The sequence below is a fragment of the Rhodnius prolixus genome, unplaced genomic scaffold (genome assembly GCF_049639745.1).
Source record: "Rhodnius prolixus isolate KJV_2025 unplaced genomic scaffold, Rpr scaffold_1, whole genome shotgun sequence".
Classification (NCBI taxonomy): domain Eukaryota; kingdom Metazoa; phylum Arthropoda; class Insecta; order Hemiptera; family Reduviidae; genus Rhodnius; species Rhodnius prolixus.
The window spans coordinates 8,750,501-8,771,959 of record NW_027411581.1 but is presented as its reverse complement, the minus strand read 5'-3'; the positions used below and the strand labels follow the sequence as shown (position 1 = coordinate 8,771,959).

The 21,459-nt window shown below is 30.4% G+C and overlaps 2 protein-coding genes and 1 long non-coding RNA gene across 11 annotated transcripts in view; 1 reads left to right on the top strand and 2 right to left on the bottom strand.

The window, feature by feature from the left end:
* LOC141458247 (uncharacterized) overlaps positions 1–15,492 on the top strand; it is a 44,407-nt gene extending 28,915 nt beyond the window's left edge. For both annotated transcript variants that reach the window (XM_074136071.1, XM_074135996.1), the window contains exons 2-5: positions 4,747–4,911; positions 5,951–6,185; positions 7,090–7,383; positions 13,468–15,492. In XM_074136071.1, coding sequence (XP_073992172.1) covers positions 4,747–4,911; positions 5,951–6,185; positions 7,090–7,383; positions 13,468–13,682 — 909 coding nt within the window. In that variant the 3' untranslated portion in view covers positions 13,683–15,492. The remainder of the gene's footprint in view (positions 1–4,746; positions 4,912–5,950; positions 6,186–7,089; positions 7,384–13,467) is intronic.
* On the bottom strand, positions 4,210–21,164 carry LOC141460306 (cytochrome c oxidase assembly factor 5). Of its 8 annotated transcripts, XR_012461874.1 has the most exons (5): positions 20,800–21,164; positions 20,319–20,420; positions 18,149–18,278; positions 17,894–18,066; positions 14,615–17,782 (listed from the first exon to the last, which is right to left on the bottom strand). XR_012461874.1 is itself a non-coding variant. In XM_074140407.1 (3 exons), the coding sequence occupies exons 1-3, from the start codon at positions 20,905–20,907 to the stop codon at positions 19,469–19,471; spliced, it is 252 nt and encodes an 83-aa protein (XP_073996508.1). In that variant the 5' UTR covers positions 20,908–21,149; the 3' UTR covers positions 19,332–19,468. The 8 variants fall into 8 exon arrangements, 1 of the variants encoding a protein (XP_073996508.1); XR_012462062.1 differs by lacking the exons at positions 14,615–17,782; positions 17,894–18,066; positions 18,149–18,278 and adding exons at positions 4,210–4,578; positions 6,328–6,454 and having other exon boundaries at positions 20,800–21,161; XR_012461931.1 differs by lacking the exons at positions 14,615–17,782; positions 17,894–18,066 and adding an exon at positions 6,328–6,454.
* LOC141460539 (uncharacterized) lies at positions 6,919–11,486 on the bottom strand. The gene is made up of 2 exons (XR_012462136.1): positions 8,059–11,486; positions 6,919–7,948 (listed from the first exon to the last, which is right to left on the bottom strand). It is a non-coding gene; the product is annotated as an uncharacterized lncRNA (long non-coding RNA).
* Positions 21,165–21,459: the final 295 nt, after the last annotated feature.

The window sequence follows — 21,459 nt, the reverse complement described above, 5'->3', positions numbered from 1 at the left end:
CAAAAATTCAATCTTGCTTCCAATTTATTAAGCAAATAAATTATGTCTTGCACACCACTGGATCTAGATCATACTATTTTTATTTTTCAACAACTTATTCTGTCCTAAGTAAAACCGTTATTATGTTAAAAGAATTATTCTCTTCTTTTGATAAGAAGTAAATTGCCAATCTCCATAAATTGCCAAAAATAAACCTTTCTAAAAATGAGTTATCCATATCACTGTCTTTTTTATAGACAAGTGATCAGTTCAAAAATTGATTCAATTAGAACTGTTCTTTTCCAGGAGAGAAGGGCAGGAAATGAGATTTTTAGAATGATTGACAATTTATAAGTGGTTAAAACTTTAAGTGAAACCTCTAATACCTTAAGTGACATTCATCAGCAAACTATATTGACACTAGAATCTACAATTTGTCTATACACATTTGGCAATGCGTTATACGGTCCAAACCATTATTTAATGCGGAGTCAGAACAAGCGCGTCATGTAAAGCGAAAACATACCCCTGAAAGTTACCTGCGGTTCTTGCATAGCAATTTGCATTTCAAGTTAAAATAAATAAGAAAAAATTTGTAAGATATTAATTAACTAGACTCAAAACTGTTATTGTGCAACATCTTGAAAGTTGCCTTAGCGAAAGCAATTCAAAAAATGTTTGTTGTTACGTTAATTAGGCGGTTCAGCTGGGTGTAGATAATTATAGCTAGATTTCTGAATTGAAATAAGGCTCTTGCATGCGTAGAAAAAGATGTAAGAACAAAGACAGCCAGTCTAGTCTCTCTGAGAAGTTCAGAAAGCGAGTGGTAATGAACCACGCCAATCTTCCACTTCGTTATTTGAACTCTTGTGAGTTCAAACTAGAAACAAACTTTGCTGATGATGTCTTCGAGCATACACATTCCTAAATCATTCAAGTACTGCTGATGTATGTACTGAGCATACAGATTGTAAAAAGAAGTGAGAAATTTGGTGGCAAATACGATATTACATGCTTTAAAGGGATATTCGTCTATATCGAAATGGCATTCAGCATTTAATAAGTATAAGGGTTGATTAAACGCCAAAAGGTACACAAATCAGCAGTTCCCAACATTTCATTAATACTTCATTGATATAATTTAAGTAATTTTACTGCATTAACTTTTCCTTCACATTTTTTAGAATTTATTAGATGTCACAGACCCTTATGCTGGCCATTTTCGTCTACAAAATATTTACTCAAGTAGCACACCATTTAACTTAGATTGACTGTAATATCTATTTATCTATAATAATCAAACTATTAATCACAGGTGAAAAAAAAAACGTTATAAAAAATATAAAAAAAATAAGAGGCTAAAAAATTCTTAAACTTTTTTTACATCAATGATTTTATGCATTTATTTTTATTTTTAAATAAAAATCATTGGTTTAAGTTCATTCTTCGATTAAAGTAATTGTTATTTTATGTTGTAGTCAAACGTTTGTAATAATAAGTAATAAATAATCTGGCTTTATCGCAAATAATATAGTTTTCTTCAATTACATTCTCAATCTAGGTGTTCTTCCCACAATGTTATATATATGTAATATAAAATAAAGAAAATAAAGATATGCATATTTTTAGGACAGCTAATCATTCCAGTATTTTACCATAAGTAAAATTAGGGGGACTAAATTAAATTACAATTGAGAAATGAGTAAATATTGTTGAATAATCTACTTGTTATTAACTGTATGTTATTTGTGCTCACGAATATTTCGGTAAGACGAATTCAAGACTGAAATATTGTTTTGAATCTTCCGAGATTGAAATTTAAAAAGTGGCCGACTCTAACTTTGTTTTTTTCTACTTTAACATGCATGTATATGTGACTACTCAGAATAATTCATCACTCATTTTATCATAATTATAATAAAAAAATATTATGAATGAACTGGCCAGCATAAGGGTCTGTGACATCTAATAAATTCTAAAAAATGTGAAGGAAAAGTTAATGCAGTAAAATTACTTAAATTATATCAATGAAGTATTAATGAAATGTTGGGAACTGCTGATTTGTGTACCTTTTGGCGTTTAATCAACCCTTATACTTAACTTTTAAAACTGTAAGTTTTTGTTAAGGAGATTTTTGTACCTTTTGGATAGATTTTCCTTTTTGTCTATTTGCAAAGTTACGTCTGCTTTACAGATTTTTTAAAATTTGGAATAAGCTATTCTATCATTATAACCTGATAAGGTGTTAAATCGGAACCGTAACTACCACTGGAGAGATCTTTTTAAAGAATGATTATAGTTGCGGTCCCCAAACCATCCTCAATAACCATTTTTTTGAGAAAGCGTTTTGAATAAAATAGGAAGGTATTTGTACGTAAATAGCAAAATTAAACTGCGATTTCAGTACTTCCTTTTAAGAGGAGCAAGAAAAATAAACTGCGATTACAGTACTTCTCCCTAAAAGGCAAAGATTTTGAATCGAACGACAATTCATTGATGTAAATCGGTTCACTCATTGATAATTTTAACGATTGCAGTACTTCCTCTTAGTAGGTGTAAGAGCATGATGGCACTTCACAGCCACGTAGAGGAGCTTTAATCACTTCTTCGTGCTAAATTTTATCAAAATCGGACTAAGCTTTGTAGAAATATTGGTAATAATAGTTTTAGAAAGGGCCTTATTTGGGTGGGGCGAACTCCCCTCCTTATGAGGCATAGCGTCGAGACTTTTAAAGTGCAAATCTGTACAAAATTTCGATTCGAATGACACTTCATTCATGAAAATCGGTTCACGTGTCGATAATTTGAAACGATTGCTATACTTCCCCTTAACAAGTGTAAGAGCAGATCGTCGCTTTATTGTTAGGTAGGGGAGCCCTAACCCTATCATCCTACCAAATTTTATCAAAATCGGGCCAAGATTTACAGAGTAATTAGTAATAATAATTTTGGAGGGGGCCTTACATAAAGGGGGCTAACTCCTCTCCCATTCGATGCACAGGGCCGAGACCCCCAAAAGGCACATCTACATAAAATACTGAATCGAATGACACCTCATTCATGAAAATCGGTTCACGCGTTTAGGCGCTACGTTGTTTACAAAAAAGGTAACAACAAGAACAACAAGAAGAAGAACAAGAACAAGAACATTTTTTGAAAAAGCGGTTTTTGCTCATTTTCGGCAACTTTTTTCTCGAAACCTATTAGATCTGGGTGGTTGCAAAAAAATTACAGTTATGAAGGAGGGTTTGGAGTAAGATTTAAAGAAAATTTGGGAATTTTATCTTTTATAGAAAAAGAGAAAAAAATTGTCAAAGTTGGGTGTTTTTCAACGTTACGCTTTTTCGTGCAGTTTTTGATGGTCAACCCTTATACAACTGTCCTACCGGACAGTTTTAATACGAAGATCTCTACACAAATAATTCAAATAAAATATTACAAAACTCGGAAAAGTGGAACATCTGGCAGTGGAATTTTACCTCATTATCTCTCCTTTGTAATATATTTGATAAAAGATCGCACATTATATTGAATGAGACTAGAAAGAAGCCTTATTTTGTACACAAAGAATGCAGATCATTTTCTAAAAACCCCTTCTTCGTTCTGACGGGAGCTTTTTAAGTAAGACCGTGAAATTTTATTTCACTTTTGATGGCTTAGATCTTAATAAATGTATAAAAGATTTAAGAAAATTGGGTAACAAGTATAACTAAACAAGCATCAATTGTCCCTTATCAGGCTTTACGATAACCGAAGGTTATGGCGCGGCGTATTGGGGTACTGGGTTCGATTCCCGGTCTAAGCCTTGGATTTTATTTAATGGTTAATAAAATAGATTTGTAGTAAAGTTCTTTTGCTATCCGCAAACTCCTACTATAGTAGTTGGCGTAAAGCCCTCTTGAAAAAATTGGCATTACTTTACTTTTTTTTAAAAAGCCTTATCCAAGAAATTATACATGGTTTGTATTAGTTATAATTAATTATGTTACTCTTTGAAAATAAAGTATTTTGCTTGATCTGCAAACCACTTCTGTTCAGATCTATTCAACCATGATGATATAAATGGAGGGCTAGCTATTGTACTCTCAGCTAATTAAATGAACAAATATATTCATCATCATCATAATCTCTTCTACCGCCTAGGCAGTGTTGAGGCCTTACAAAAAAATGTATTCATGATGTCTTTAATATTTCTCAATTTTCTTGTTTTTTTTTTTTAAACAATAATAATAATAATAATGAAATTTTATTAATACTTTATTAATTATATCATACAGGAAAGTACAATACAAAAATAATACTAAATGAATTAATTACAACTTAAACTAGTATTTAATGATCAGCGGTAAATCGTCACATATTCCTTAAAATTGCCTTACAATTGACGTTATACTACGCATAAAAAATAATTATTGCAACAGTTTAGAATGATGTCGTTAGCCAGATTCCAAACCATTTAAACTGGCACACCACCCGTACAACATGGTATGCTGATGTTGTTCTATTGTTCTAGTCTTATCGTTTACTCGGCTCTGACTTTTATCAGTTAATTACCATTTTTCGTACATTCCATTCTGAATTGCACACTTAATTTGTCACCTTTAACAGAAAAAAAAAATCTAGTAACCAACAAAAAGTGCAAGAATAACAGTTTTTATATGAATAATTTTTAAAAAAGAACTAAACTCCATTTTGTGTATAGCTCTTAGTGAGCTGGCCTATATTTAATATTATTATTTCAAAAATATTTGTTCTATATGTTAATAGGTCAGCTTTAATAATGACAACCAAGGCTATTCAGCGAGAACCAGTAAGCCGATATCGCTACATCCTGTACCTAAAGCAGATATTGGTGAATTGAAGTCTTTGGATAAGGACTGCTTCATTATACCTGTGGCAAGTGTGGACCGTTTCTTGCCAGCTGGAGTCCCGGTAAAATTTGCTCATATTGTTATGAACGATTAACAGATAAAAATTAATACAAATTTTTCATTTTTCTTTTCACCGACGTCCTCATATTTAAAAAACATTTATATTCAGAAGCACACAAAGAATTTCTTTTAGGATGCTGTTTTGGTCTGAGAAGTAGGAGCATTTATTTTTATATGTGAACCTATGCAATTTAGAATATTAACAGTCACTTTTTTTTTAATTAATTTTAATTAATTTTTTTTAATTTAAGATTGTTTCTGAGATAGATTCAAACCAGATCTGGCAACATATGTAAAAAAAAAATTGAGTCATTAATAATTAACAAATTGCTCTTTTGTTATGACTCCATGAGGTTTCCTCGGCTCCAACATAGAAGAACAGTATCCTAGCTCGGCACAAATCTGAGGAACGCTTTCTTAGAGAAAAATTGGCCACAATGTTGCACCACAACTTGCACTACTTTTATGCTCCTGCGAGAACAGGAGAACAATATTCAAGTTCCTAGACGTAATTTTCTCAGATTAAGGAAATTTCAGGTGCCAATAATCACAGGTGTTGAACCGCTTTAAATAAATAAAATAAGGAGTCTATATTTGATTTCAAGATCACAATTCAAGGCGTGGTGAAACTGTCCGGATAGTCATTCTGAGAGTACTGGTAAATATGTTCTGGGTCTCCGGAAAATCAGGGCAAAAGCGTTACGAGAGGAGAGCCCACGACCCCACGTTACCTTAAAAAAAAAACCTTGTTTTTATGAAAAACTGTTTTTTAATTACAGATCGAATCACATTTTTCAATGATGCTGAAATTTTATGACCAACTAGCAATCCATTTTTTATCATATTATGAAATTATTGTTTATAAAGAACATCAAATTTGAAATTTTACTTTACAGAGCAATAATTTGTATATTTTTTTAACTTACAACTTTTTAACTTAGGCATATTTTGGCCAAGAGAAATTTCTCTTTTTCTTCAGACAATAGATTATAAATAAAAGGTTGGCTTATAATTAATCCTTTTTTAATTTTATTCCCTAGATGCCACTAATAGAGACTAAACAGAGTCAGTTATCAGTTGTGGAAGTGGATGATCCAAAATTATGTGTTCTAATTCATTTAATGACGCAAATGGAACCAATAGAACCAATTTTGGAATCTCCTCTATCAATGCCTCTCGTTAAGCAGAAAAGTACAGCTTGCGATTTATTGACAGAAATGGGAGCATCAAGGACTGCTACTGAGGGAATGCTTCTGGCTAATTTGGAGAAAAATGGTAGTAATCTTTATTTTCATCAAAATTTAAACTAAGTTTCTTATTAATGCAATTTCATTCTAGAAATACTAATTTAACTAGATGCATCTAAAGTATGTGTGTTTTTTGCCTTAAAATTTAAAAATAGTTTTTGTTCACTCACCTATTTTACTCTTAAATTTGACAATATGAGTTGCTGTTGGCAAAATTGAACATAGTAGCTAAGTTAATAAAAAATCAGCTTTCAAAGAATTCAAGGATAACATTCAATTGTCCCTGTCAGCAAGAGCCTAAAAAAATAAACAATACATATTTAAATACATGAAATAAGCTTTTAAACCATTTAGGTGAAATTGAGTAGCTATAGCCAGTTAGTACTACTTGATTGTCGTAAGGAGTAACTTTCATTTCACCAATTCAAAATTCGAAATTTGTAATTTTATTATTAATTACTTTATTTTCCACAAAGTTTCATAATTAATCACCATATTTTATTTATGTAAATACTTAAAACATTCTTTTTGTATAGTCCAAAGAGGATTTTTTAAAAGCCAAATTTGTTTGAAAGCAGAGTTGTGTACATAATATCTTGCCAATCGTTTTGAAAATTGTGTAGATCTTAATGATTTAGAAAATTTATTTAATGTTAAGTTAATTTTTTGCTGATGATAAATATCGTCAATATATTCTTAAAAGATTCTAGTTGGAATTGAACTTAAAAATTAGGATAAAACAATTATCTTAAGCTTTGGTATTAATTTTAGTAATAATTATAATTCTAATACTTTTTTTTTTTGACTGCTTATAGTTTTTGTTCAATTTACTTCCAATAAAATATTCAGTTTCTTAACTAAAATTCCTAAGGTATACACTTTTAAAAATAAAATTTCCAAGGTCCTGATAAAAAATGTAATTTTTTTTTCAGCTGAGTTTCCTTTCATCTCGTATTATGTAATAAACAAAGCACAAACTGATCCTGGTGAGTTCTTTCATAATTGTAGAACTGCTTCCTTGCGCAAGTTTGATCCGAAATGTCTAAGGTATACAGCAGTGCACACATTCGATCTGTTCAATGAAGTAGCAACGATTGCTCGGCCACCTCTCGATCCTACTTCCAAAAGGCCTAGCACAAATGCGACTGGATTCATTGTTTCTGTGTACAAAGTATTTGAAGGAGATGATAGAGAGAAATTCGAAAAGAATTGGCTATATTGGACAGGTCAGCACATATTTAATTTATTAAGAATGATAATAAGGTAAAACAGAGTTAAGAAGAATAAGCTAAGAACTTAGGCCAGAGTTGGGCAAAAATTTAATCAATTAAAAAACAATTGAATTAAACCGAAATTTAATTTTAATCATGATTAAAATTAAAAAATTTAATCGGCCAAAATTAGTTGATTAAAATTAAATTCACTTTTAATTTAATCGGAATTTAATCAATTAAAATTTTTAATCATAACTAAAAATTAAGATTAAAATTAAATAATCAGAATTTTAATTGATTGAATTAAATTCCAAATTTAGTTTTAATCACTTTGGACGATTAAATTTTTTAATTTAATCAAAATTTGAGAGATTAAATTTTTAAAACCAAACATTGCCAATGGTTAAACCAGAATCGGACCAATGCATCTTTATTCCGCCTAGCTGGTGCCTCTTCTCTATCAATATTATCACTTTTCCCAAACTTGGCACCTTCATTCTACCAGTCTGGTGTCTCATCTATACCATGTTGGTGACTCTCAAGACTTAGATAGGACCACCTTACACTCACATTTAACCTAGTTGGCGACTCTCAAGACTTATTTATATAGGACCACCTTACACTCACATTTAACCATGTTGGCGACTCACTAGACTTAGATAGGACCACCTTACACTCACATTTAACCATGTTTACCACTCACTATACTTAGATAGAACCACCTTACAGTCACATTTAACCATGTTGGCGACTCACTAGGCTTAGATAGGACCACCTTACTCTCACATTTAACCATGTTTACCACTCACTAGACTTAGATAGGACCACCTTACACTCACATTTAACCATGTTTACCACTCACTATACTTAGATAGGTCCACCTTACACTCACATTTAACCATGTTTACCACTCACTATACTTAGATAGAACCACCTTACAGTCACATTTAACCATGTTGGCGACTCACTAGGCTTAGATAGGACCACCTTACTCTCACATTTAACCATGTTTACCACTCACTAGACTTAGATAGGACCACCTTACACTCACATTTAACCATGTTTACCACTCACTATACTTAGATAGGTCCACCTTACACTCACATTTAACCATGTTTACCACTCACTATACTTAGATAGAACCACCTTACACTCACATTTAACCATGTTGGCGACTCACTAGGCTTAGATAGGACCACCTTACACTCACATTTAACCATGTTTACCACTCATTATACTTAGATAGGACCACCTTACTCTCACATTTAACCAAGTTTACCACTCACTATACTTAGATAGGACTACCTTACACTCACATTTAACCTAGTTGGCGACTCAATAGACTTATGAACAGGGTGACCAGAGTTATGTGTTCCACCCACTTTTTTTTTTAAACGGCGGGAAATTTCAAAAAAATAGAAAAGACGTATTTAATCAAATCTAGTTTTTTTCAGTAATTGACCCATTTTTTAAACCCCAATTTCCCCAGATATAGAATCTAAGTTTTTTTCAAATGGAACAAACCAGATCTAGGCAGGCTAGAGCTATTCGATATTCCAGATCTTCGATTGAAACCAAGGGATTAAGGTTACTGTACACTTTATTTTTTAGATATCCCCTCTGAAAATAGTCTATTGGGGTTAAATCCGTAGTTCGAGGTCAAAATCGAGCTCTACTTGAACCGGATGATAACTGGGGATGAAAAGTAGATTACCTACGAAAACATTGTAAGGAAAAGGACATATTGTGAACCCGGAAAACCTAGCCCTTCCACCTGTAAATCTAATTTCACTCTGAATAAGAGAATGTTGTGTATATAGTGGGACATGCACATTATGAGCTTTTAAAACCGAACGAAAAGCTAAATTCGGAGAAGTATTGTTAGCAAATGCATAATTTAAAGACAGCAGTCCAAGAAAAAAGGCCGGCGATGTTCAATAGGAAGAACATCATACTGCATCATGATAATGCCAGGCCAAATGCTGCTTTAAAGACTCGCCAAAAAATTGCAGAAGAAGGCTGAAAAATTCTGTCGCATCCACCATATTCCCCGAACTTAGCACCCTCCGACTATCACTTGTTTTTGTCCTTACAAAATTTGTTGAAGGGCGAAACATTTAAAAATGAAGTACATATCAAACAAATACTGGTTCAATTTCCCGCATCAAAAAATAATACATTTTTCAAAAATGAAATACATAAATTGTGCTCAGGCTGGCGAGATATCATTAATAATAATGGCAATTATATTATTTAGTAAAGTTTATTTATAAAGTTTATTGGTAAGAAAAATTTGTATTTTGTTTTATTCCCAAAAACGGACAGGACTTTCCGGTAGACCGTATATAAGTCTAGTGAGTGGTAAACATGGTTAAATGTGCTTGTAAGGTAGCCCTATATAAGTCTAGTGAGTCGCCAACCAAGGTGGACCTATCTAAGTCTAGTGAGTGGTAAATATGGTTAAATGTGAGTGAAAGGTGGTCCTATATACGTCTAGGGCAGTGGTTCTTAGCCGCGAATATGGTCCAAGTGTTCCGCGAAATTACAATTTTAAATGTATTGAAATTTAGAAACTTAGGAAAGATACGAAAACAAAAAATTGTTCCTTTTTTTTTTAATTTGAATTTAATTTTAAGTTCTTGCTAAATACCGAATTTCAAATTAATGAATGTTAGTGTTCGGCGAGAAAAATATATATATATATAATTGTGTTCCGCGTCTATGAAAAGGTTAAGAACCACTGATATAAAAGGTTGAAAATTTTTTGGGTCATGAAATTCTATAAAATTATGGCCGTTCTATATCTCCCACTGTGAACCACGTATTGATATGGAATTTTGTTCTCTTATACCCTTTGTTTTTCTCAATTATAAACTATAGTTATTTTGTACACAAATCTATAAATGTAGAAGATATAAAGGGTTGAAAATTTTTTGGGTCATGAAATTCTGAAAATTATGGCCGTTCTATATCTCCCACTGTGAACCACGTATTGGTATGGAATTTTGTTCTCTTGTACACTATGTTTTTCTGAATTATAAACTATAGTTTTTTTGTGCACAGATCTAAAAAGGTAGAAGATATAAAGGGTTGAAAAATTTTTGGGTCATGAAATTCTGAAAATTATGGCCGTTCTATATCTCCCACTGTGAACCACGTATTGGTATGAAATTTTCTTCTCTTGTACACTTTGTTTTTCTCAATTATAAACTATAGTTTTTTTGTGCACAGATCTAAATAGGTAGAAGATATAAAGGGTTGAAAATTTTTTGGTTCATGAAATTCTGAAAATTATGGCCGTTCTATATCTCCCACTGTGAACCACGTATTGGTATGGAATTTTGTACTCTTGTACACTTTGTTTTTCTCAGTTATAAACTATAGTTATTTTATGCACAGATCTAAAAAGGTCGAAGATATAAAGGGTTGAAAATTTTTTGGGTCATGAAATTCTGAAAATTATGGCCGTTCTATATCTCCCACTGTGAACTACGTATTGGTATTGAATTTCGTTCTCTTGTACACTATGTTTTTCTGAATTATAAACTATAGTTTTTTTGTGCACAGATCTAAAAAGGTAGAAGATATAAAGGGTTGAAAATTTTTTGGGTCATGAAATTCTGAAAATTATGGCCGTTCTATATCTCCCACTGTGAACCACGTATTGGTATGGAATTTTCTTCTCTTGTACACTTTGTTTTTCTCAATTATAAACTATAGTTTTTTTGTGCACAGATCTAAATAGGTAGAAGATATAAAGGGTTGAAAATTTTTTGGGTCATGAAATTCTGAAAATTATGGCCGTTTTATATCTCCCACTGTGAACCACGTATTGGTATGGAATTTTGTTCTCTTGTACACTTTGTTTTTCTCAATTATAAACTATAGTTATTTTGTGCACAGATCTATAATTTTAGAAGATATAAAGGGTTGAAAATTTTTTGGGTCATGAAATTCTGAAAATTATGGCCGTTCTATATCTCCCACTGTGAACCACGTATTGATATGGAATTTTGTTCTCTTGTACACTTTGTTTTTCTGAATTATAAACTATAGTTTTTTTGTGCACAGATCTAAGAAGGTAGAAGATATAAAGGGTTGAAAATTTTTTGGGTCATGAAATTCTGAAAAATTTTGGCCGTTCTATATCTCCCACTGTGAACCACGTATTGGTATGGAATTTTGTTCTCTTGTACACTTTGTTTTTCTCAATTATAAACTATAGTTTTTTTGTGCACAGATCTAAAAAGGTAGAAGATATAAAGGGTTGAAAATTTTTTGGGTCATGAAATTCTGTAAAATTATGGCCGTTCTATATCTCCCACCGTGAACCACTTATTCGTATGAAATTTTGTTCTCTTGTACACTTTGTTTTTCTCAATTATAAACTATAGTTATTTTGTGCATAGATCTATAATTTTAGAAGAAATAAAGGGTTGAAAATTTTTTGGGTCATGAAATTCTGAAAAATTATGGCCGTTCTATATCTTCCACCGTGAACCACTTATTCGTATGAAATTTTGTTCTCTTGTACACTTTGTTTTTCTCAATTATAAACTATAGTTACTTTTTGCACAGATCTAAAAGGGTAGAAGATATAAAGGGTTGAAAATTTTTTGGGTCATGAAATTCTGTAAAATTATGGCCGTTCTATATCTCCCACTGTGAACCACGTATTGGTGTGGAATTTTGTTCTCTTGTACACTTTGTTTTTCTCAATTATAAACTATAGTTATTTTGTGCACAGATCTAAAAAGGTAGAAGATATAAAGGGTTGAAAATTTTTTGGCTCATGAAATTCTGTAAAATTATGGCCGTTCTATATTTCCCACCGTGAACCACTTATTCGTATGAAATTTTGTTCTCTTGTACACTTTGTTTTTCTCAATTATAAACTATAGTTATTTTGTGCACAGATCTATGATTTTAGAAGATATAAAGGGTTGAAAATTTTTTGGGTGATGAAATTCTGTAAAATTGTGGCCGTTCTATATCTCCCACTGTGAACCACGTATTGATATGGAATTTTGTTCTCTTATACACTTAGTTTTTCTCAATTATAAACTTTAGTTACTTTTTGCACAGATCTAAAAAGGTAGAAGATATAAAGGGTTGAAAATTTTTTGGGTCATGAAATTCTGTAAAATTATGACCGTTTTATATCTCCCACCGTGAACCACTTATTCGTATGAAATTTTGTTCTCTTGTACACTTTGTTTTTCTTAATTATAAACTATAGTTATTTTGTGCACAGATCTATAATTTTAGCAGTGGTTTTTAACCGGTGTTCCGCGAATATGGTCCAAGTGTTCCGCGAAATTTCAATTTTAAATGTATTGAAATTTAGATACTTAGGAAAGATACGAAAACAAAAAATTGTTCCTTTTTTTTAATTTGAATTTAATTTTAAGTTCTTGCTTAATACCGAATTTTAAATTATTTAATGTTAGTGTTCCGCGAGAAAAATATATATGTACATATATTTGTGTTCCGCGTCTATGAAAAGGTTAAGAACCATTGGTCTAGAGACTCGTGAAGAAGTCCAAGTCTACAAAAATTAACCGAAAAGTATTTATTGAAGACGCTTAGAAAAAGCGCCTCGCCAAAACGAGGTTCGAACCATTGGTTGAAAAGCCATAAAAGTGGATGATTAAATTAGTTTGATTAACGATTGAAATTGAACTAATTCGGTGATTAAAATTAAAGTTCAATTTAATTCTCAGATTTAATCATAATTTTTTTAGTTTGATTAAATTAGTTTAACGATTTACTCTGAAATTTAATTGATTAAATAATTGTCATCTAATTAAAATTACGATTAAATTCGCCGATTAAATTCTGATTAAAATTGAAAATAAATTTAATCAATTAAATTTAGAATTTAATTTTTTTTTTAATCAGTGCCCAACTCTGACTTAGGCTGCTCATTTAACGATATAAACCAAATAATCTTTCAATAGATGAGATAAGGCCGTCAGGTTGAAAAATGGCTGTTTATATTCTTCCCCATAAACAAATTTTTCATATAAATTTTAAATTGGTGGATAGTAAGTTAAAATGTGATTCAGAAGTAAAATTAAACATGTTTTGTTGCAGGTGCCCGCATGATTTACAGATCATTGCCAAAATCAGTGGGTCTCAAACGTATTACTTTGCACAAATCCGTTTCTAACGGAGACAAGCTTTATCTTTTGTTAGTAGAATGTTCTAATTTTCTTCATGACCTCACAGCCGCAGCCATGCTCATTCCTGCTCTTCGTGCTAGGCTGTGTGGATATACTGGCTTGTACAGAACAACCGCTGTCTTCTAGTTTATTCAACTTCTACTATGGTTCATAACTCTCTTCTCATTTTGAAGCCTCTCTTACAAATATAAAAACGCCTTATTGGCTCAATTTGAATAGTTAAGTAGTACATTAGAAACAAAAATAATAAATAACATTTTTTTTAGAAATTTCATTGAAATATCTGAAAAGTAGAAAAAAGGTGGTGAGTCAATTCTTTAACGTGTATCCGTTGCTATACAAATGGTTCTTACGTTTGGACCATTAGATATTAAGGCTCATTGCCACTTTATTATATTTATTGAGTAAAACTAGCAAATTACTCTTTTCTTAATGCCGTAGCATACAATTTGTTATCAAGACGGTTTATTAAACCAGAGCTGTGATGCCAAACTTATTTAAAAACAGTAATTTTAAAGTAGAAGCTTTAAAAATTGTTATTCATATCGTCTAGTACTTAGTTTTAGTTTAGGCCAATACTAATATTGTTACAATAAAGAAGTAGCTAGATAATCAGATAAAAGTTTATTATAAGTAGGTTTTAAAACTTTTTTGCTCATAAGCTTGACTAGTCTTCCTCTTAACAAATAAAATTTATAGATTAAATAATCAAATATTAGTTCTATAATTAATAAGAACTGGTAGGCTATAAAATTAGGTAATTATACTTAAGAAATAAATAAATTTAGATTTTTCTACTTAAAGCTTAAAATTAGTAAGAATAAGCGCTCAATATTTTTTATTATTTAAAAGAAGAGAATATCTTGGGATTCTACGCTTGATAGCGCAATGACCAATCGAATTGGCGCGACTGCTTTATAAGCATTTTACAAAAACATATCTCAATTCAAAGTCATTCCCTCCAATAAATGCTAATTTAACATGTACATTTATATTTGGAAGCGTACAAATAAAAACATTACTTTTAATATTCAGCATTGTGTAAATACTAAATAAGACACATATCACCACAAACATGCAAAAAACTGAAACAATATACTCAAAATAACACAAGATTCTGAGCAATATATGTCATTGATTGAAAGTGAGAAAAAAATGTCTTAATAAGAGAAGCTACTGTACTAGCATTCACTGGCCAAAAGTCGCAATCGAATTCGACTTTAAAAGTGATAATATAGTGAATATAGGTACAAATGCTTTACGGTAAAATTAAATTAATCGCTTAACTCCTCCATTAAAAAGTATCAAATTATAATAATCAACAAATTCAATAACCGCTTTCTTACAATTTTGATTTATTGAGTTTTTTAATAATTTTATTTTTTTAAATTACAAGTTTAAATTATTTGTAATAATCTAATAACCAACCTAATTGGTAAAAATCTAATTATCTAATCAATATATTTTGGAAACTTTAGCCTATTTAGTACTCTACCGGTACAGTTATATATTAATAACTGGAATTGAAACTTTGTAAATTGATGAATTTCGTTTAAAATTCTATTTATAACTATTTTTAAATAAAAAAAGAAAATAGTGCTACTTTATTATCTTCCTAATTATAATCAAATAATAGTCATTAACTTTAAGTAATTTTTGTGTGAAATTGTTAACTTGGCTAGACCAAAATATCAAAGAGAGTTCTTCTAGCGTGTAGGTTTTAAATCTAGTGAACAGATTTTTAAGAGTTTTAGTATACCTAATATTCTTTTTTTGCTACTTCCCATCCTATTGTTCCACATACTTCTAATTCTATAAATACATTTCTAATAGTACAAAATTCCAATCAGATCTGATGATATTCATTTTCTAACTCAAAAAATATTAAACAAAGTATGAAGAAAAAATTTGAGAATTGCGGTAAAAGTCATGAGAATTGACACAATAAATTTTTTGTATTACGATAACTGCTTTACTTGACCAGATGGGTATTATTTTGTATAAATGAAACAAATCTGCATTTATACAACACCTCTGAAATGTTGACCTTCATAATATTATCTAAAAACGTACTTACCTGGTCATCCAACTTAAATTTATAAATATATGTATATATAGTTTATAAATTATATATATATGTATATATATACTAAGTTTTGTGAGATATATAAACAATATATCAGAGAGACTAAAGATTAAAAGAGATGCGTGCCAGTACTTCAGAATATGGGAAATTAAATTCAATAAACTGTTTCTAAACTTTAAGGGCTTAAAAATCTAGCTTTAAAATAAACTTTCAAATCAATGAATTCATTTCACAATAGAATATACAAACAATTTTTGAATGTATTATTTATACAAAATATTAGTGAGATTAAGCAGATTATACTCGTAAATAAGGTGATTTATTTTGTTTATTTGTCCTTTTAGTTTTCAAATAGGTAGAAATATTCCCTTAGCAATTGTTTGAAAATGTATTCCACTTAACGGAGTACGTCTGTCGAGCTCTGATTGTAATTTTTCAAAGCAAAGTTTTATAATTTTGGAACAATTATATATATATATATATATATATATATATATATTCAACATTACGCTTTCTAGAGCAACCCTTAAACAAATGTCCTACTGAACAAATTTAATAATTGCAATTCCAGTGGGGATTATTAATCCTGCGTGGAATTATAATTTAATTATTAATACTACTTTGTTACCTCCTAGGATTCTGTGGTTTTTATTTTTCTGATATGAAGACATATGTTTTTCCCATTTCCTGTTTTTTTCTTTAATGTAATTTATAAGTAAGTTGACAAAACCTACGCTAGTCACTGACTTAAGACTATTTGTAATTTGTTTTTTAACTGGGTAATCAATCTTCTTTTTTATATAAAGACTTTATCAGTCTTTATCATCTAAGTCGAACTTGGCTTTCAAGTGAAGAATTTATTTGACCTAGTAGAGCTGCAACAAAGGTATTTTGATACAATTCAAAAGATAGAATTATTTACATTAACAGAAATTTAATGTTTTATTTATTGAAAAATTAAATCGATTATTTTATTATTTCAAGAGATAAAATGCAAGGGCCCAAAACTAATGTCGCTTATTACTGAGAGAGTACAAATGTACTTAAACACAATTATTTCTGTATTTACCATTTTTGTACTTTTGTCAAAAATAATGAATCGGAAATCATATAATTTCAAAATATAAAATTGTGAATTTGGTTGTGAGTCAATTATAAAACATTTAACAAATTTATAAAAAGCTTTGGTAATCATGTAAATATAGTTTTTTGAAAGCTCGTCTTCCAAAGAGGATATTCTTTGTTTAATTCATCAACTATTTTTTATCAAAATATGTTTTCTAAGATTCTATTAAAGTTTTATTTATTAATATAAAATCTTTTTAATTTAAACATCCTATTTACTGTTAAAAACAGTTACGTAGCATGGATATTTTATGTATTTAGGCTGCAGAGATGATACTGCTTAAAAAACAATTTAATCATAAATTTATTCATTAAATTTTGTAATTGATTAAATTTTAATCAAAATTTAATCGGCGATCTTACTTTTAATCATATGACAATTAATTAGTGAACTAAATTTCAAATCAAACTAAAAAAATTATGATTAAATCTGAGAATTTAATTGAATATTAATTTTAAACACCGAATGAATTTAATGTCAATCGTTAAATTGATTTAATCATTCACTATATGGCTTTTCAACTCGACCTACGAGTACGTAGGACCATCTTATACTCTCATTTTGCGAGGGGTTAAATAAGGTTTTCTAAACTTCCATTTTGTTATTTTAAAGTTTTACTACTAAGTATTTAATTATTAAATTTCTAACCAAACTTTTAAGATGAAAGAAAATCAGTGTTTTCCGTGAGCTGGTTACACTTTGCAAGTTAAAAGTATTAATACTCCCCCATGGAGGGTGGAGTTTGAGACATAAAATGGAGAATTCGTAATCTGACGAAAGACTGTATCTTTTGTGAATTGGAATGTTTGGTTGAACCTCACAGCTCAAGTCCGTAAGTCCAGATCGGTTTGAGTACACTATTGTATATTACTCGTTTATGTTCCAGTGGAAGCTTCGACTATCTGCCAATTAGTCGCATCAGAACTTTGTTCCGTCGTTTGAGTCAAAGTCTTTTGAGGTTAGTGTGCGGATTCCATGTTAGTATTTTGTCGATGTACATCCCAAGGTAGTGAACTAAATTAGCAGAAGGAAGAGGAATTGAGTTAAAACTTAATTTAATTTAAAAATTAAAAATAAAATAAAAATTAATAAAGTTAAAATTTAATTGATTAAATTTTTGCGCACCTCTGTTAGGCTGTAGACTGTTATCAGGTCTCCTATTCTACTCTTCAAAAAAACAGAACTATATGGTCATAAAATAAAGCTCATCAGAATATGTTGGGAGATACCTCACTATGGAGAAATTATACGTATATGAAACAGTCGTCACAGGCGAATATAAATAAGATTTTTCGTGCCTATAAACTTAAAAGTTCAACAGATCTGCGACCTCTACTTTTTGTACAAAATAATAATGGAAAAAGAAATCTTGTCGATTACCGGGATTGGATAAATCCAAGAGACCTAGCTGCTAAGCTGAGTCTATCTTTCAATCTCTGGAACAACTAAAAGCAAGGTACTGCAGTCAAAGATAGGAGAAAGAGGAGTAGCAGAGTAGGCAGCCTTTCATCTACAAAAAAAAAAAAAAATCTAGAAAATATTGGTTAGACAGATCTATAGCAACAATCAAGTAGATAAGCTCTACTTATAAGGAACTCGAGCGGCTTAAATAGAGGTGCATGCAATCTAAGGACGGTTTTAATAAAGTAGCATTTATGATTGGTAGCAGAATGGCCAAGGTGTCAATAAAAACCACCAAAATCACGGCAAGATATGCGAAAAAATAAGAGAGGAACATGGTTCTAATATTGGTGGTTAAAGCACTAGTGGAAGAGGAAGAAAATGAAGAACTTGGCCTGATGGCAAAGGAAGCAGCAAAGGCAAGTGGATTAAAGACTATTTATTCCAGCTATCCTAAATCAGAACTCGTTCAATTTCTGCTTGAAAGAAATGTCATCACATGGAACCATCAATACCAGAATTCTATGAACCGAGTGGAAACAAAGCATTTTTTGCCAAATTTGCAGTCCAGAACTAATTAAAGAAGCATATCACACAAAGCTTAATACAAATGTTTTTAGGGCATGAACCCAATAAATAATAACTCCCAGTTTTCACCTCGCCAGGCACGTTACGATGTCAACACATCCTTAAGACTAACCCGCTAGAAGAGATAAGGGTTAATACGGTGCAATATGTTGCAAGTGTAAAGTTGATCAATGCAATAGTGCAAATTATTTGTAAAGGACAATGCAGAAATCACTAAGTATGTAAGTAGCGCTGAATTAAAACAGTGCTATAATTTATGAATATTTATCGTACACCAAAAATTGATTATTGATTGTGATCAATTATATATATAATGTATTTTTTAGATTATTTCAGGTTAGGAACAATATTCTTCTATTAATAATATGTAAATTCTAACTATTAGTAATGACTTTTTTTACATGTTGCTCCGAAACATTACATGTAGGTAATATTTCTCCTACGGGTAGGGTTACTTCCAAAAAACAAAAAGCCCAGCGGACTGGCTCGAAGAAGATTAATAAATGAGTACTTATCAAAGAGCTTCATTATTTCTATACATATCTTGGAGGCAAATTAATATCAAGAAAAAGAGTACGAACAAATTAAAAGATTTTATTATTAAAAAGATTGCATTTACAAAATTTAAAGCGTCTAGGTTAATGGCAGTCGCTTCTTGAAATGGAAAAATGTAAGAGAATTTAACTATAAATGTAAAATTGAAGTGCAACTTCAATACCCTTTACGTCCTCGAAATCTCTGCCTATTATCTAACTGAAAAACAGAGATTTTACATTAAATACATTTATTCTGCACAAAATGTACATAAGATATACTTAAAATGAATTATATATTATTAAAACAGCAATTTTAGAACATTTAGAGCCGAAAAATTCTAGTTAAATTATTCCTTACAAAATAAAAATACCATAATCAGTACTGTAGCAGCTTTATTAAAAGTCAGAGAATTCCTAAAGCTACTCTTTTCATTCTCTAATGAAGTTGGAAAAAGTGTTTCAAAAATAGGTCATGAATACTATATATCCACCAAAACTCAAGATGGAAAGTAGATAGTTCTAATGTGATTTTCGTAGATTTCATATAATTGTTGGAAACAGCGGTGCTGATACATAGAAAATGCTCTCGGCACATAAAACGAAATTGAAAAAATGTTCATTCAAAGCGAAGTAAAAATATCAACAGTTAGATTTGAAGGACCATAACAAATGTAAATAGGGCGTAATAGAGGTATTCAATAAATAAAACTACTTCAATATATTCGATAAATAAAGCGAGAAGGCAAATCTTTTAGAATGTGCCCTAAATACGCATTTTATTTTCCAATGCCACTTTATTAAAATGTCCAATAGAAATGAATTAGTCATTGAAAGATTGAGGGGCGATCAAAAATTTGGTTATGCAACGAGGCCACAGTAAAAATAAGTAACGTTTAGGACCAAATATTTAAGTAAATAGTAAATACTAATATGTAGACGCGAATTGTTCGCCTATTTTTTCTGACGGGATTCAACGTCCAACGACTATATTGTAAAAAAAAGTAGCTGTAAAAAACAATCCTTACTAGAGAACGTTTGCATTCCATAAAAAGGTTTCTTAATGCCTGACATTCAGTGGGAACTGTGTGATCATTTGTAGAAAGGCACTGTCTTGGAGTTTTATTGTACTAAAAAGTAAATTATACACACAAAGATTAATTAAAAATAACCACGCAAATGTAAAAAAAAGTATTAAGTTAAAGTAATATCTGTAGGGTTAAATATTAATAATCCAAAGAGGCCTATCTAAATCACTGAATACTTTTTTCTTTTGCACGGTTTACTTGTCATTAAATGTAAATATGTTTGAGAGGAAAAATTTTATTACTACTTTAAACATAGAAATAATTCTATGGAAAAAAAAATAATAGAAAATAATTCCATTTTAAAGAACGAATGCGTTCCGATTTCTTGAGCATATCATTCAGTTGGAACTGAGATAAGAATAATTACAGCTCTTGATTTACTTAAATAATCACAAAATGAAACTTTAAATGCCATTCACACCTTTTTAACGCAGTCACTTTGAAGAAGACAGGTTTTTAAATCAGCTCTGACTCCTGCACAAGGGCTAGAGTCTTCCAAAACATCTCCTTTAGAATCCAAAGTTGGCATCGCAAATCCGAAAGTTATAAATAAAATTTGATCCTTACAAATAATAATTATTAAAACAATATTAGGATTCTAAACAAAGAAAAATAGAGTTAAATTTAATAAAATAAATGTCACAATTCCAACTTTTTATCATACAATTTTAACTAGAAATTGGAAACCGAATCTCCGAAGGTTATACCATGGTAATATAAAATATAACAATCACTAAGTTCTATATGTCACTTAAATGATAAGATCGGTGCCAGATTTTAAGCAGTAATGGAAGAAAATTATTTTTGTGATGTTAAAAAAAATATGGATTTTTAAAACTGAAATTTCATAACCATTTATTTAATTTTCATGTTTGAATAAATAATCAAATATTGCTATTTTTCTGAGTATTAGATTATTTTGAGTATTTCTAAGTGCTAGAGGTATTAAATAGTTGTAATAACTACCAATATAATGGTTTTTGTAACAGAACATATGATGTTTTTCAACAAAATAAATAATCATTTGGGGCAACAACTCTTGGTGCAACACTGTTATAAAATATGTCCAGTTTTCCCTCGC